At 39.1% G+C, this 16,098-nt stretch overlaps 1 protein-coding gene across 3 annotated transcripts in view; it reads left to right on the forward strand.

Moving 5' to 3' along the window:
• LOC102225530 (gamma-aminobutyric acid receptor subunit alpha-3-like) overlaps window positions 1-16,098 on the forward strand; it is a 119,988-nt gene that overhangs the window by 40,467 nt on the left and 63,423 nt on the right. For all 3 annotated transcript variants that reach the window (XM_023342212.1, XM_023342214.1, XM_023342213.1), the window contains exon 2: window positions 4,174-4,280. In XM_023342212.1, coding sequence (XP_023197980.1) covers window positions 4,195-4,280 — 86 coding nt within the window. In that variant the 5' untranslated portion in view covers window positions 4,174-4,194. The remainder of the gene's footprint in view (window positions 1-4,173; window positions 4,281-16,098) is intronic.

A 16,098-nucleotide genomic window follows, 5' to 3' on the forward strand; every position in this document is an offset into this window, starting at 1 on the left:
TGATTCTTTTGAAATGTTCCTCCTTTTAATCAAGTTTTTGCTTCTTTTTTTTTCCCCAGTCATTTAAACATGAGGTTGTCACAGCTGTTCAAATTGACTCACAAGGTGAAGGTTTGAGGTGCATAAGGCAGGAGCCAATGTCGAACGGTCTGCTTGATTGAATCAGAGGAGACTCAGTGGGTGGTACTCAGCAGTTCAGTTGCTATATGCTATAGGGCTCCTGCTGAGGCACTTTCCAGAAATAACCAGAAAGCAGCAGCAGACGTTTGGTGATTGTAGATCTCAGACGGAGGCTGGTGTTTGAATTTGTATGGATAAGATGACAGGTTCTATGTGTTGGGCTTTTTGTTTCCACAGGAAGCGGATTTTTAATTCAGCTAAATTTACTTGTGTAACTTCGAGCCCCATCAAGCGCCATAAGAGCTGACACGGCTTGATTAAGGTTAGCAGTACAAAGGAAGGGATTTGCTGTACGTGTGTGATATGTGTGTCATACAGAATACACATTCTGTGGGAGTTTATTCACTCCCACAGAAAGAAGTTGCGCTGCAGCATTTTGAAATGCCTTGGTCTCTACATCCACATTTGGATTATGGTGATTGGAGGTCAAAAATGATGAACTCCAGTGGACACAATGTTTAAAAATAGGGACATTTGGCATCTATACCTTGAGAAAGACCTAAGGAAACTGAAACAGTACAAAAGTAATAGTAAATATAAAAAAATGTTATTTTGCAAGTCTGTTTTGGTCATTACAGCTAATTTATGCATTTCATGAGGAGAGATGTAATGGTATATGCAGCTTTCAAGATCTGATGATGATGACATCCGAGTTGTGATCATATAGTGCTAAAGTGAAGCCAATGCCAAAAAAAAAAAAAAAAAACATTTAAAAAAATGTTTTTAGCATTTTTAGATGGTGACCCAAAGATGATCAAATACAGTCCTATATGAAATAGACCTTTAGCTTAGCATTAATAAAAACCTTCAAAACCAATTCTAACTTTTGCGTTGGTAGCATTCGGCTAGTCATTTTCTTGCAGTTTTTCCAAATCATTCACATCACGTGTCATTTCTTTTTCCCGCAAGCTTCAGAAAATGGAGGACAATTTAAAAGCGGTGAAGGCTTCTTCAAAAAAACCAAGTCTTGTCTAATTTTTTTATAAGTTGACTCTCTCAACACAACAGGACAGCTCATAAACATCTTCCTTTCTTACTTTAAAATAAGAGTCTTCACCCGTCAGACTGAAGGGATACTTTCATATCTTGGTGCCCATGATATTAACTTCACCAGAAACGCATCTTGTGCTTTGAGATCTCATTACACTCTTATGTTTGAGTTGTAAAGGGGCTTTTTTCATATTTTAATGAGAAATAATCTATTCTGTCTCACATCCATTAGTTTCATTGCAAAGATTTCATAAAAGCGGCGTTTCACATAACGGGGTGCTTGGAAAGTTCTTTTAAAATAAACACTCATCAGTTCAGTGACAAGTGGAAGCCGGCTGCAGCATTAACATTACATACATCCTCGAATGGTGGATTTATAGCCGTTCATTTGTTTACTTCTCTTCTGACGATTGGAGTCCTGCTGCAACACAGGGGTCACCGATCCCCCTGTGGAAACTGTTTGATCCTCTTTCTATGCAGCGGCCGAAACGGGGGGAGAGAGCTGGATCTCACACAATGGAAGCCTTTTAAGTATGACGCAGCTGTTACACGTGTGTGTGCGTCCGTGTGTGTTTTGTGCAGTCCTCAGTCGGTTGCGCCTTCACTCCCTCATTGTTTTTAAGCTGCATCCGAAATTAGGTAGAGCAATTTCTGAGCCCATTTATTTTTTAATGAGGGGGTCATTTAGTTTTTCGGTAAATTGCTGGGCTGCAACCTTCTTGTAATAATTAATAATAATTCGCGTGTGAGAAAGGCAGTCGCCGTGCAACACGAGAGGAAGTGAAGGTGGAGGGGGAAACAAGAAAGGCTCCTGTTGCTCCGTTTCTGCGATGATGTGACTGAAGTAGGTTTTAATGTTCTGCAGCTACAATCGTGTCCTGGACTCGGATTACTGTGTAAATATACAAATGTGCTGTGACAACAATATGCATAGCAAAGTAGCATTACACATTTTCACTAAATGTGTGTAAATATACAGCATATAAAATGATTTTTTTAGCCATAAAAAGCAACAAAAAATGAGCATTGCATAAAGGAATGAACTCAGGGATTCTTGTGATAATATTAGTTTGTGTATGAGTCAAAAATATGATGACTGTCTTTGGTAGGGAAGCACAATATTTGGATGTCTTATATGCTTCTTGCTCATAAACCAAAAATGTTATGATGATTTTACCAATACTGAAGTCCAATAACAGAGATCCTGGCTGTAAAGGTCAAAGATGCATCTTGAAATCTGAGTGAGGGGGTGTGTGCGTGTGTGTGCGTGTAATAATGCCTTAGTGCTGGCTTTAGCTCCTCCCACACACAAGCACAGAGCAGCCGGGTGAGATATGGACAAGCAAGTGCAACGAAATCTGAAAATAACACAGACAGTACAAGCAATTTGTCAAACACCTGCTGAGCAAGTAGAATACTAACAAGAAAAAAAATACAGTGACACCCCTGCATAATACTGCATGATGGATGCACTGATACTGCCGGAGTCCAAGAATTAGGAGATGAACAGGAGTTTGGGGATGACCAAGACTTCTCGGTACAAAAACCTTGCATTTCCAGGTAGAAGGATTTTCATCGCTTCTTTCTTTGCCTTGAATCCTGAATTGTGCCTCACACATATGCCAAGGATGCAGCCGTCACCCTTAACATTGGCATTGTGCTATACAAACCAGAAAGGCAGACTCTGGTATATTTAGCTGTTTTAGATAACTAAATTGGTTTGGATCCGTCTATGTCTTCTTGCTATGTTGAAGTTATTAAAATAGCAAAAATAAATAAATCAAGCTAGGCCAAATAAAGGTAGAATATTTATCCACATCATTGCAGAAAAAAAACATTTACTCCAGTGCATTTTATTTTGTCTTTTATGCAAAAGTTTAACTGCACAAAACTGTGAAATGGGAGAAATACAGTTCAGATATTTTCACATTACCTAACCCTAAAAATCGAAAAGGCTTAGCTTACATCTGTATTCAGGCCTTGCGAGTCAATAGAGACAAATACAATCTAAAGATGGGACAGGAAGTGCATTAATCCCTGCCTATTCTGCTTTGCAAAATGCGACAAGCTCCACTCCAATCAACTCCAATTATGGTCAAAATCTGTCAGATTCGTGATTGTGGCTAACCAAGAATGGGGCTACTTGTGGCTCTCTTTCAACAGTGACTTACTGCCATAGTCTTTACATTTTTTTATGGTTGAAAAAATACTTCTTAACAAGTTCAAGGCTTTACATTTGATTTAAATGCCTTCCTGATCTGCGGTGTTCCTTGGTCTTTGTGATGTTTCTTCTCTAATGTTCTGAGGCTTTCACAGGACAGCTATACTGAAGTTAAATTACATTCATCAAGGGAATTAGTTGCATTTGATTTTGTTCAGAGGTATGAGTGTAAATGGGGGTTGGTCATAAACAAACATAGGTTTTCAGAATAAAACTTGGGGGAAAGGGGAAACAAACTTAAAAACCATATTAAAATTTATTGTTAGAAAAGGACGAAGTTTTGCAAAGCGATGCCCGAGTTGTTTTTATAAATTGCACCAGCAGAAATCCCTGTAGTTTGTGTGTGTATTCTCAAACTAAATGCCTTCAAATGACTTGACTATTGCAGAACAATGAGGACAATCAGCTCATTACAGGCAGACATTATTTACACATTTATCTTTACTGCGGGGTTTGTAAAATAAGATGCAACTTGTTAGATCGCAATTAGAGGAGATTGTTGTTCTCCATCTCACATGGCTCCTTTAGACATTAAGAAAATGATTTCCTTAGCACCACTGTAAACTGATAATGCATTAAATGGGCCTATATCACCTTTTAGTATAATCTGCAATAAGAAAAGCATATATTTACATAAATTCGAGGGTAGAAATGTGGCTCTACAGCACAAATTGTACCTGTGCATGTGTTCATTTAAGTACAGTTATATTAACATGCTTAAATCCCTGCAGCTATCTGTCAGTTTTCAATTTGTTCCTCATCTTCTTCTCTTTTCGGTAAAGGAGCGTCTGTTCTGAACCAACATGGCTGCCCTACAGTGGAAGGCTAAATCGCCACAGCAGAACTTGTGGATCTTCCTCCTTTCCCTAAGCCTTCTTCCTGAAGCCAGGTACAAAGATATTCCTTAAAGCTCTATTGTTTTTTTTTTTTTCTTGTTTGTTTGTTTTACTGTCATCCTTTTTTTAAACACAACCTTTCGATCAGACTCAGCATCTGCTGCTCCAGTGTTTTATAGAATAATTAGCAGCCAGGCTTACCGCTGCAGCATAAGTGATGATTTAACAAACACCACTGGGAGTAAATGTTCTCAGCTGTCACCGTCATTTACTCAAATGAAATAAACAGTTCAAGTCTAGAGAAGGGGCTAAATAAAACCATTCAGCAATTCAAAGGAGCATTTTTATTTTCTTCTTTACTCCAGTACTTTTGATTTTTCAGCATTTATGGCCTCTGTTGAGAGAAATGCGCCCTTCAAATCTTTAAGGTTAAAATGCAAATTGTTCCACTTTGTCCTCGAAAGCAAATTAAAGTTTGTGCAAAGCTTGTGCACTCCTCTCCACCAATCCAAATTTTTGCTTAATTTTGAAATAATTTGCATTGTGGGGCAGCTCCTGCGTCTTGTGCAGATTTTATGGCCTGAATCTGAGTCAGCAGAAAGAAACAGACGAAACGTGTGGAGGAGTCATTTCATAATTTCAAATGAGAAGATCTCGCAGGTCGCCACGTTAGCTTTGCTGATAAGGTAAACTGCCACAGCAGACGTGACGTTCAAGTCGCTTTCATATTTGCACGATGCAAAAGCCGTGACAAAATGCAGAAGAATGGATACTCTGGCAGGAAATCTGCGAGGGATTAGCCCACATTGCTTCATTATTTGTGCCACTTGGCGCCGCTTGCTTACTTGGAACTCAGGTTACTGCAAATGCACATAATACATATAAATATTAGGTCAGCTGGTACTAAAAATAATATGTACCCCAAGTATTTTTCTACAGGAGGCATGCATATCTTAAATAGCCACAAAATATTACAGACACAAGCCCAAATATGTAGAAAATGAATTTATTTATTAAAAAATAATTTTAAGAATCTGGCATTAAAAATATGTACTTATTCCAGTTTGTCTTTGTAGCACCTTTTTTTTTGTTGGAAACAAAAGAGAAGTGTTGGGCAGAATAAAGTTGTGCAGAGACGCCTGCCATCTGCCTCATGAGGTCAGGCTAAAGGGAAAGTGAGACAGAGACAACACTGTGTCATAGATCTGAATAAATTCAAAATCTGTTCATTTATTTTTATCTCTCTGTTGGCGTTGGTACATTTGTTTGCGTCACTGCAGCTAAAGCTCACTTCCCATGTGTCCCACCATAAAGCGGAAACCGACACCGCAAAATTTACCTATCGGTTTCACCGCACCATTTAAATTGCAACTAAAGTAGTGCGACTTAATACTTAATCCTCCTCTTTCAAAATATATTTCAGTAGTAATTTATTACCATTAGTATATAAAGTAGGTGGTTCTGGTTGTAAAAACTTTATCGACTCAACTTCAAAAGAGATATTTCATTCTTCGAACGATTGACTACGAACTAAAATCAAATATCAATACAATTATAATGACTATGACTGAAATGTTTTCTTATTACAGCAGTAACGAATGAGATTTGTTTGTTTTTTTTATTCAACTAAAAGTCACTACCATCACATATGTTCTGTGAATGCCTTGATAAAATGAAGTTGTGGTACAGTGAAACCATCATGGTTCACCAGAACCAGAACCAGCAGTCGCTGGGTGAACGCAGTGGGACATTAAAAATACAAATTGTATTTGTTCAAACAAGCAACTTATATCTCGACAGATTGAATGTGGAAATTAAATCCTGCACAGAACTCAGGATAATAATGTTAAGCATGATTGAAGCTACGTAGAAGTGTCATATGTCGATAACGCCAGCACTGGTCTCCCTCATGTCAGTCTTTAGAAGCATCTGCAGCATCGGTGTCGCCGTCTCCAGCAATTAAGAGGAAATTGCTCCCACCGACACTCTCTGAAAATGTCAGGAAAAGTGCCATAAGGTGCTTACAGTTACTGAGCTACGCTGCCAGAGACTAAAGGTTTGCTGGGGTGAGGCTGCACACAGCAGCTTTGCACTTTGAAGGTTCTGGAAGAGAGCACCGCTAGACCACCATCGCCTTCTTTGCCGAGATCACAGCTTTCAGAGGACAAGTTGGCAAAATGCAAAGCAGGAGACACAGCGGGCATTTAGCTGCAACACGTGGAGTCCAATGGAAAAACAAAGCGGAATGCAGCAGGATTGTTTGTGAGCTCGCCACTGTTATAAAAAAATGTACTGTTTGTGATCTTCGTTGGGTGTTCTCGTTTGGAGAAATTTGTATTCTTGTGTTGTATTTAGAGGTTTCACTGTAATTTATTTAAAGGGCATTACACCATGAGAATCTCTCCGTGCCCTATGCCTAGATCCTATTTTCCAAAAATATCAACAGATGCAAATACGGCTGCTACGATGAAACAGAATCCACAGCAGACTAAATCTTCGTCCTTTAGTAGCATTTTATTTCTCATTATTTTACTTATTATGCAGGGCACACATTCAAAGTCAGCAATCATTACTTAAAACATTTTGTTCAAGTAAAACTGTACTAAAAGACTATTTAAACTCTCGTGAGGGCAAAAAAAAATTGCATGCGCCTAGAGCCAGCATTAAAATGGGATTTGGTGAAGTATTTCTTCCATATTCATCAAAGTTTAGGAGTAATCCTCAGTGTGCACACACTCACAGAATATCTGCATATCAGCAAAGCAGTCTCTCCCTGAGAGCTGCCATCTCCCTGATGCTCACTGATGTTATCTGCAGACTTGAAATCGGCTTTGCTACAGTTGCTGCAGAAGAGTTTCTTAACGGATTAAGGTGTAACAGACAAATCCTCTATTTAAAAAGACTGTCAGCCTGCCAATCCTACATTTCTGCATTTCTCCTACATGGGTAGATCGAGAATAATTAGGCATTAATCGCTGCGGTTCATGTGTAGCGCATGCATGAGAACGCTGTCCCATCAATCTATCTCCACCCCTCTGACCCCACCGTTTCCTCTCGTAGGACAGACCCGTAAAATGAGTGGACAGTCGGTCTGTCTTGTTGTCTATTTTGTTTGTAATCTATTGCCAGGCTTCTGGCTAACGTGGCACATAATCAATAGCTATATGCATGAAAGAGCTGTATGTACACTTCGCCCCGATGATTGGCTCCGAACTCGCCTGGTCTCCATTGGCTTTCTCCACCCGTCTCACATAAATTATTCACGACAAGGCAGCGAGGGGCGGAGATGTGGGGGGGGGCATCGCTTTGAGATGCGACCCGGTCAACAGATAACATTTTGTTTCGGCGGGTGTTGTCAAGGTTAATGTGTCACAGGACCAGACAAGGGTAATGCATTCATAGCCGAGCCGCTCCGCCGAGCGAACGAGCAGGAAAACGAAACGAACGAAAACCGGGTCAAATCACAGCACACCGGTCAAGTTGATCTACTGCTGGTAGCTTTTTGTATTTGATTACATTTTGTTGTTATTGGTCAGACCCTAAGGTGACGTTTGTGATATTTCATTGAACACGCGGAGGTCGCAGGGGAGGATTAGCCTGTGCTCCATTCATTTCTACAACTGCGAGAGAGGTCAAGTGCGTGTTATATTTATTGGAAGGATTTGGGAACTGCATTAATGTGGGTCATTTGGTCAAACAGGAACACTGGCTCTCTGCAATATACATGCTTGAAATAAATGATCAGAAACATCTATTCAGCCTTTTTCTGTTTGCATTTAAGAGTTGCTTACAAAGGTGACTTTTTAAGTAGAAATCTAAACACAACCATTCATTTAAAAAGGGACTTTTATAGTTTTAGATTTACATATTTGCATCCATTTCATCATTTTTGTCAATATTTTTCTTGCACATTGCCTTCCATTTAAAGAGGCAGTCATAATTGCTGCTGATTTGTTTGCTGTGCATCCACAATGCAAATCTCTGTTGCACCAGATCCTAAAAGTGCTTTACTGGACTGAAGTCTGGTATCTGCGGATGTCAATGGAGTAACTTCAAGAAACCAGTTTGAGATGATTTCAGCTTTGTAGCGCATCATCCTGCTGGACGTAGCCATCACAAGATGAGATTATGACATTGTGGTCATGAAGAGATAGGCATGGGTCAGTGGTAATACGCTTGATTGGTACTAAGGAGCCCAAAGTGAAAAGATCCATTACAACAGCAGTTTGAAAAGTTAATACAAGACAAGATGGACTTCATGCTGTTTACAACCAGTTTGGACTCTATACCTTTTGAATCCTGCAGCTGATTCATTGGACAAGGTAACATTTTTCCAATATCGTGTCGTCCATAGTTGTATAGCCTGTGCCACCTGTAGCCTGACGAGATGTGACCTTCTACTGCTCTAGCTCTGCTCTTACATCATAGTTACCACACACCTCTCATATTTGGGTCACATTTCCCTTTCACATCATACAAGGCGATTTTCTTTCAGATCATGTAGAATAACTCAGAGATATCATCCAAGCAGGTGATTTCCTGAGGTCTAGACGCTGACACAGTCCATACCCAGGCTGCCTATCAGCATTTAGTGCTCTAAATACAAAAGACAAACGTTGAACACCAGCCTTCCCAAGTTGTCATCTTCATTAGATTCTGGTGTTCAAGGTATTTCTCAGATCGCACAGACCCTGGATGACCAAGCGATATCTCCATTCTGTGCACACCCGCAGACTACACTTTTCCCACAATGCAGTGCTGGACAGATTTTCTACTCACTTTCCAAGGTGGATCAGGTATGTCACAGTCATGCTACGTTCAGTCGCTTAAATTCCCTTTTTTATTCTGATGCTCAGTTTGACTTTTGAGATATCTAGATGTCTGAATGTTACTGACATTTGATTGACTGAGCCACTGTTTGGGTTAGCAAGCAATTGAACAGGTGTGCTTAATAAAGTACCTGGTAAGTGTTTGTTCTCATTTTGGGCAGCTGACCACGCTGGGACGCCTTCCAGTTTCACTCATCTAAACTCTAATTACTTCAGACTTCCAGTCAATTTTCTATTGATACAGCGAGGATCTGATCAGTGATGTTCTAAGTTGCCAATCATCAATCAAACCCCGGAAGGTGTGCATCGAAACAAAACAGGAAGGGGATTTCACAGCCACGGTCTGAGCAGTTTCTCCGTGAATGCCTAGCAAAAGCCGGTGCTGAACATTTATTTGACGCGTTTATGAATTCCTGCACTTGACAGTCGGGCAATAAAGCCTCTGCTGCAAATTCTGTTTTTGTTGATCTAACATAAGGTGTGCAGGATCTGTGCGGGCTCTGAGTCACCTCCCATGAAAGCGCAACATATGAGACAACCACTGCAATCCATCTGTATCCGTCCCCCAGCAGAAACATCCACCCCCAAATCCCTCTGAACTAGTCAGATGTGGGGAAGCTTAAGACAAGAAAGCTATTCAGTGCAGATTAGGATCCCTAAACCCATCAGTGTCTCTAGAAATATCATGTGGGCTCACTCAAACTGTTGACAATAAAAAAAGTTTAGCTGAATCGTTTCATGATCAGCTTGTTTTGAAATGCAGAGCACCTTTCTAATGTTTTTATAGGATGTATTTTGTATCTTTAGTGTTAGTAAGTTAGTAAAAAAAATAAAAACAAACAAACTGGGAAAAATCAAATCTAAAAAGATCGTACTTAGACAGATAATACATCTCAGTGCAGTGTTTGCTGAACCAGCACTAAGTGAATTATAATTGGAGTGAGTTTCATCTTTTATTACGGCTTCACCGATCAATTAACAGCTTCTCACAATGTTGTTGTTGTTTTTTGTGTCCAAAGTATTGCAGCCACAGATGAAACCGAGTGTTTATATATTCAAAACAGTCAGTGATATTCAGGTCCCTAAACATTTGCTCTAAAACATTACCCTGCCAGTTCGATCAGGTGCAATCCAGTTTTGTCATGTCATATTAGCTCAATTATGATTTTAAACTGAGGAAAGGTTTGTTTCAAACTGCCGTACATGCAGGAAAGAATCCAGCAGAACCGATATATAAAAGCTGGAGTCACTTTATTTTGACGTTAGTTTGATTTTCAAAGTGACAGGCTCACTTTATATACTGGAAATGTATCGACTCCCATTAGGAACAAAGAAGGCTTCATTCTGACCTGTACATGCTGCTGTCAAAAGGCTCTTTCTTCAAAAAAATTTGTTTTTTTTTTCATAGAAATATGCAAAAGTCTGTCTGAAAGTGACTGCATCTTATGTACACTGTAAAACAAACAAACAAAAAAAAATATATATATATATAATTTACAGTAAAATATCAGCAGTTGTAGCTGCTGGTATTTTACCATATAAATACAATAAAATCCATATTTATACGATGAAATTCTGTGGTTGCCAGAATACATATAAATTGTGTATTAGAGATGTTTAGAAAGGGTAGAAAGTGACCAGAATCAGGAAAATTTTTATTTTGACTGACTGGTTGGAAACTAAATGTCATGACTGTTTTTCCAAGTAGTGAAATCACCATTCATGTCAAGCTCACAACACTCTTCACTGTAGAAGTCATTACTGACTGAAAGACAAAAGATTTAGCTTTCTCATAATTCTTTTCTTTTTTTTGTTTTAGTTGCTGTACTTGTATATCAGTTGTGAACCTTCAGCCTATCACCACCGTTTGTCAGTGGTGATCATAATTGAAATTCCTTGCAGGGGTCGTTATTCCAGCAGGACAAACTTAGGATTTTAATTGGCATTTCTGAACCTTTTACTATGTCATAAAGCAAAAGTAATATGTTTTATGCAACCATCCATTCAGGGTGCCCTTGTTGCATCCGAGCGCAGCGTCAGAGCGTCTGCTGTCACTTGTTAGTGTTAATTTCTGTCCTCCGCTTCCTGTGTTGAGCGCAGGAGACGGAGCGACGGAGTAAAAATTAGTCAGTCATTATGCCACCCACCACCTCAACGCTGCCAACCTGAGAGGAAACCTAAAAACTGGATCACTCTTTTAAATGACTGGAAAATAAATTGAATATTTAGAGAAAGGTCCTTTTTGTGCTTTTGATTTTTTTTAACCATCTCAAACTTTCTCATAAAGGTGAAAGGTTTATTTTTCTTGATGATTGCTTTAAATACCTGACAAATTAAAGACTTATGTGTTGCCAATGACCAACATGAACCTATGCTTTGGATGAATGGATGTGATTTTAGGAATGTGTCGCAAGAGCAGGCGTTACCATAAAGGAGGCGAAATACTGGAAGGAATAAAAGAGTCCACTCCACATCCTTCTTCACCACCTCTGCCAACAGTTGCTGTAAAATTTGCAGCCTGATGCCAAGTGCTCCAGGAGGATAATACACTGATGAATCAATGACATTCATCTGGTTTATTAATCTCGTTTCGGCTCTTGTGACTTTCAAATGTGACAGTAAACTCTTTTATAGGGATAAACAAGCTGCCTGTTTCAAATGGATTGGATTGATAGGTTTTCTTTTTTTCTGGTTTCATTGACCGTTTTTACAATGCAACTCGCATTCAGCCATTCGAACACAAAAGCACACACATTCACATTCCTATGCGTGCAACATCGAGGAAACCGGGGAGTCAGTGTCTTACCTAATGAGTCCCAATCAATATTTGTTAACTTGTTTGAGTTAATTACTAGAAAAATAACTTTCCCAAGTATGTATACAGACATAATCAAACTAAAAAAAAATTCATATCCCTGTCAGATTTAGTCAGGATTGAGTCTGTATGTTTACATGGAAAAATTTACTTCTTCTCTACTTTTGCTTAAGCCTGTTTATCACAATCAAAATAAGAGACTAAATCTTAGACATTACTTGTAATTCTAACTTTTATAGTGAATAATTCTTCAAATCAGCACCTTAAAACATTTAAAGGTGGTTTAACTTGAAAATGCTATTTAAGTTAACAAGAAAATTGTTTTGGTTTTAACTCACAAATTAAGGTTCATGAATTCGATTTAACAACAAGAGATAAGTTGTCTGAACATTGTTTTTTCAGTTCATTAATCTTGAATTGTGAGTTTTAACTCAATGCTGCAATTTAAACCAAATTATCTCACAATATGCAAGAGAGAAGAAAGCCCTCACCTTGTTAAAGAGCACACATTTCTCTATTACCAAGTTAAAATAACTACTTTTTTTACTTCAATTTCTTGTTTCAAAATGAACAAAATGGCCAATCTGGTAATAAATTCAGCTCAAAAACATTTTAGGTGAACAGTTCTCATTTGCATACTGAGAACTGGATTAAAATAAACATTTGCCGTAACATAAGAGTCATATTAATGTAAAACACTTCCATGTCACTCACAGTGCAACACAGGATACAAAAACATGCCGCTAAGCATTCTGGGAAATAGCTCCGACTCCTGTCTTTCTTCTTTCACCTTTAGTGCCAACATAAAAACTCCAGTTTATTCAATGCTTGGAGGTTTGACAAAATTAATAAAAAGCTAAAAAGGCTTACTACTGTAGGTTTATCTTTCACAAACTCACATTTGGGTTAAAAATCTAAAACTCGCTAAATTGATTTGACTTAAAGAGTAGAAAATATCGGCTAAATGTGACTCGAACGTTTTACAGTGGGTGGCGTTCACATCTACATGCACTGAAAAGTGGCTTTTATTCCCATTCAAATAGTAAATATGTTTTAGGTGGGATAAGGGCAGCATGGTGTCACAATTGGTTTCTATATGGAGTTTCCAAGTTCTTCCCATGTATGTTCAGCAGCAGTATGAGTAAATGTTACATTGCTGTTAGAAATAAACTGCGTTCCATCATGTTTCTGCAGTACCATTTGAAAATGTGCCATTTTTACTTGAGGGCATCATAAAGAGGGAGTCTCCTACTCGCCCTTGCCTAATTATAGCACAGATTCCTGCCGTAACGTGCTGCGTCATGCTTTTTTTTCTGGAAAGGCGACCATCCAAAATACTTTAAAACAACTTTACCAATGGACCAATTCATATTATTGGAGGCCATTTCAGATAGCAATATGCACAGGTCCACCAGTATGAGTAACATTCACTTTGCTTTACAGATGGGAAATATTCGTTTCTGCTGCAGTCAGCCGAAAAAAGAAAATGAAGCAGTGAGAGAAATCATCTTGAAAGCAGAGTGAGGAGAGAAAACATGTGTTACTGAGACGGCGGAGGAAGGAAAGGATAACACTGATGTCAGGATGCGAGAAGGATGGGCTCCAATATTTTCACAGAGAATCCACCACTTCTCAGCCAGATGGGGAGAAAACAGAGGTTGGTTGTAAAATGTGCAGCATGCCGCCCTCACCCACGGCATCTCTAAATCAAAGCAATTCAAGCAGAGTAACAAGAAATATGGACCCATTCCATGGTTGGAAATTACATGGAGTGTTGTATGTCACCTGTGTAGCAAGGATTAATGAGCGAAACTGCAACAGGATGTTTCGTCATGGTTCAGTCTGACCCCTTAGATGTCACTTGATTTCCCTCTACATCTGTTGAAAGAAAAATAAGAAATGCTGCCATAATTCCAGTGGCATAATTAGACTTTGAATGTGGAAAACATTCAAACGCCGCCAGCAGCCGATTTTAATCTCGCTTTCTTTAGCCTTGTACGGAAGCAGTCACAATTGGAAATAGGCTGGTGATTCTGTCCGCCATGAAAAACGACCGCATCATTTGAAGAGTCGGGTTTTTACGGCTGTGAAGCTGCTCTGTGGAGCGTGCTTAGGGTTATAAATGATACCTTCGCTTCAGCTGATGGAGGGTTTTTTTTGTAATCCCCATAGATATAGGGGGCCGCATGTGACACCGAGAGTCGTAGTTTACCTCTGAGTACACCCCGAAACCAGGCTGATGTCACAATTGTTGATATCACACATTTTAAATCAGGCCTCGTGTTCAATATCATTTGCTGCTGCTGCAGGGAGAGTCCTAATGGAGCATGGAGGCACTTCAAGATAAAAATTCTCATGTAATAAGTCCTCTTCCACTGCTTTTCAAGTTTATTTTTTATCCACAAGATTAATTGATTGCAGTAACGCCAAGCTGTGGAATGACACGCAGAGCCCAGCTGGTTAAAACCTTGACGCAACAGACATGGCAGCCAACTCCTCACAACCACTCATTCATTTTAGAAGAAAAAAGAAGAAACTCTTAAAATGATCACATAGTCTCAACGACTGGTCAGCTGCAGTGGGGGAAAAAAAAAAAAAAGAGAGACAAGCAAGGCATCTGTCTGCCCCCTCTCTGACCTTGGTTGTCATGGCAGTGAATTAAAGCTGCTTTAAGATCAAGGACAACAAGGCAGGCGAAAATTGTTAAATTCACAGATCAAGAAAGGCAGAAGCTTTTGCTGCAACGGACTGGGGGAATGGAGATTGTGTGTGGGATGAAAACACGGAATATGTTAAGAGGCATGGAGCTACGAAGAGTTTTACCAGGCAAGTTGGAAACATCCTGAAAATGTCTCGTCATTAATTACATAAATTTTTGCCTCATTCCATAGTCGGACGACTGAAATGGCACAACGTTTCACGCAGCACAAACACAAAATTAAGAATTTCTGTTTAATTTCTAGAGCAAATATCTTAGTACACTTGAAATGTGGCCAAATGAACTTACAAATAACACTTTTAAGTTAATGAAAAAGTATTACTTCCACTGTGTGGAACTCAGTGAATCTTTTCACTAATTTTCACTATTTTTTCAACAAGTGAAAAAACATTGACAGTAGAACTAATACTTGTAAATCAATAATGAATAACAATTAATTAAAGCCATACTCCTATATCTTTCTAAAAGATATTTATAAGTTAGTTTTATCTTACTTCAAGCGTACCAAGATCTGCTCTAGAAACAAAACAAAAAAACTTTGCAAAATGTTCTGTTTCGCACTGCAGGTGAATCTATGTTTAAAATCTATGTTTAAACCTCAGACTGCGGTGTTTTACAAGCAACTATTGAACCAGCTTCCACAAACTGTTAGATAAGGTAATTTTTCTTTAGTGTGAGGTACCGAGCAGCAGCTACTGAACTGGCTGAACCGCTGCAACTAATGGTAATCAATGAGTGAGGCGAGCCCTGAAGTGGCGCCGGCTTCGTGTTTGATCTGGAAGTGTTTTAAAACAGATTCCTGGAAAGAACTGTTGGACGTCGTCGTGACGATTACCAAACAACTATTGATAATCTTTCCCCGGGCTAAAATTGCCAGAGCATTCCTCTCATCCAAGCAAAAGCTGCATCTTAAATTTTCTGCGCTCTATGAAGTTATGAACTCTTTCAGGTTCATAACTTCAGAGGACTTTTTTTTTTTTTTTTTTTTCCCAGAAGGCAAATAATAACCTAACTTGGCATGTAGTGTGTAAACACTGCAGAGTGTATACAGTGGAAGGTGGTTTAAAGATTCACTAAAAATGTCCCTCGGGTGCTTGCCTTATGAAGAGAGCCAGATATGAAACTGGAAACGTTCCAGCAGCGTTAACAAGGGAATGTCTCAGGTTCTGACAGGATGCATGGATCGATGTGCACCTTCACAAATACGGATCTGTAAAGACTAACAGGCATTTTAATGAGTTGCTCCCCAAATAACATTAAACAAATATTTATTTGAGAACATTAGTGAACATCGTGAAGTCCAAGGAACAGCAGATATCAGGTCAGGTAAAAAGTTGTGGAGAAGTTTAAAGCACAGTTGAGTAATAAAACAATATGCCAAGGTTTTGACATTCAACAGACGTCCGTCTAATCCATCCTAAACGCACAACTAGAACTTCCAAGTGTTACAATGGACCAGTCAAATTCCAGCCAGTTAAAAACCTGTGATGTCACTTGAACATTTCTGC

This window comes from Xiphophorus maculatus, chromosome 11, assembly GCF_002775205.1.
Source record: "Xiphophorus maculatus strain JP 163 A chromosome 11, X_maculatus-5.0-male, whole genome shotgun sequence".
Classification (NCBI taxonomy): Eukaryota; Metazoa; Chordata; class Actinopteri; order Cyprinodontiformes; family Poeciliidae; genus Xiphophorus; species Xiphophorus maculatus.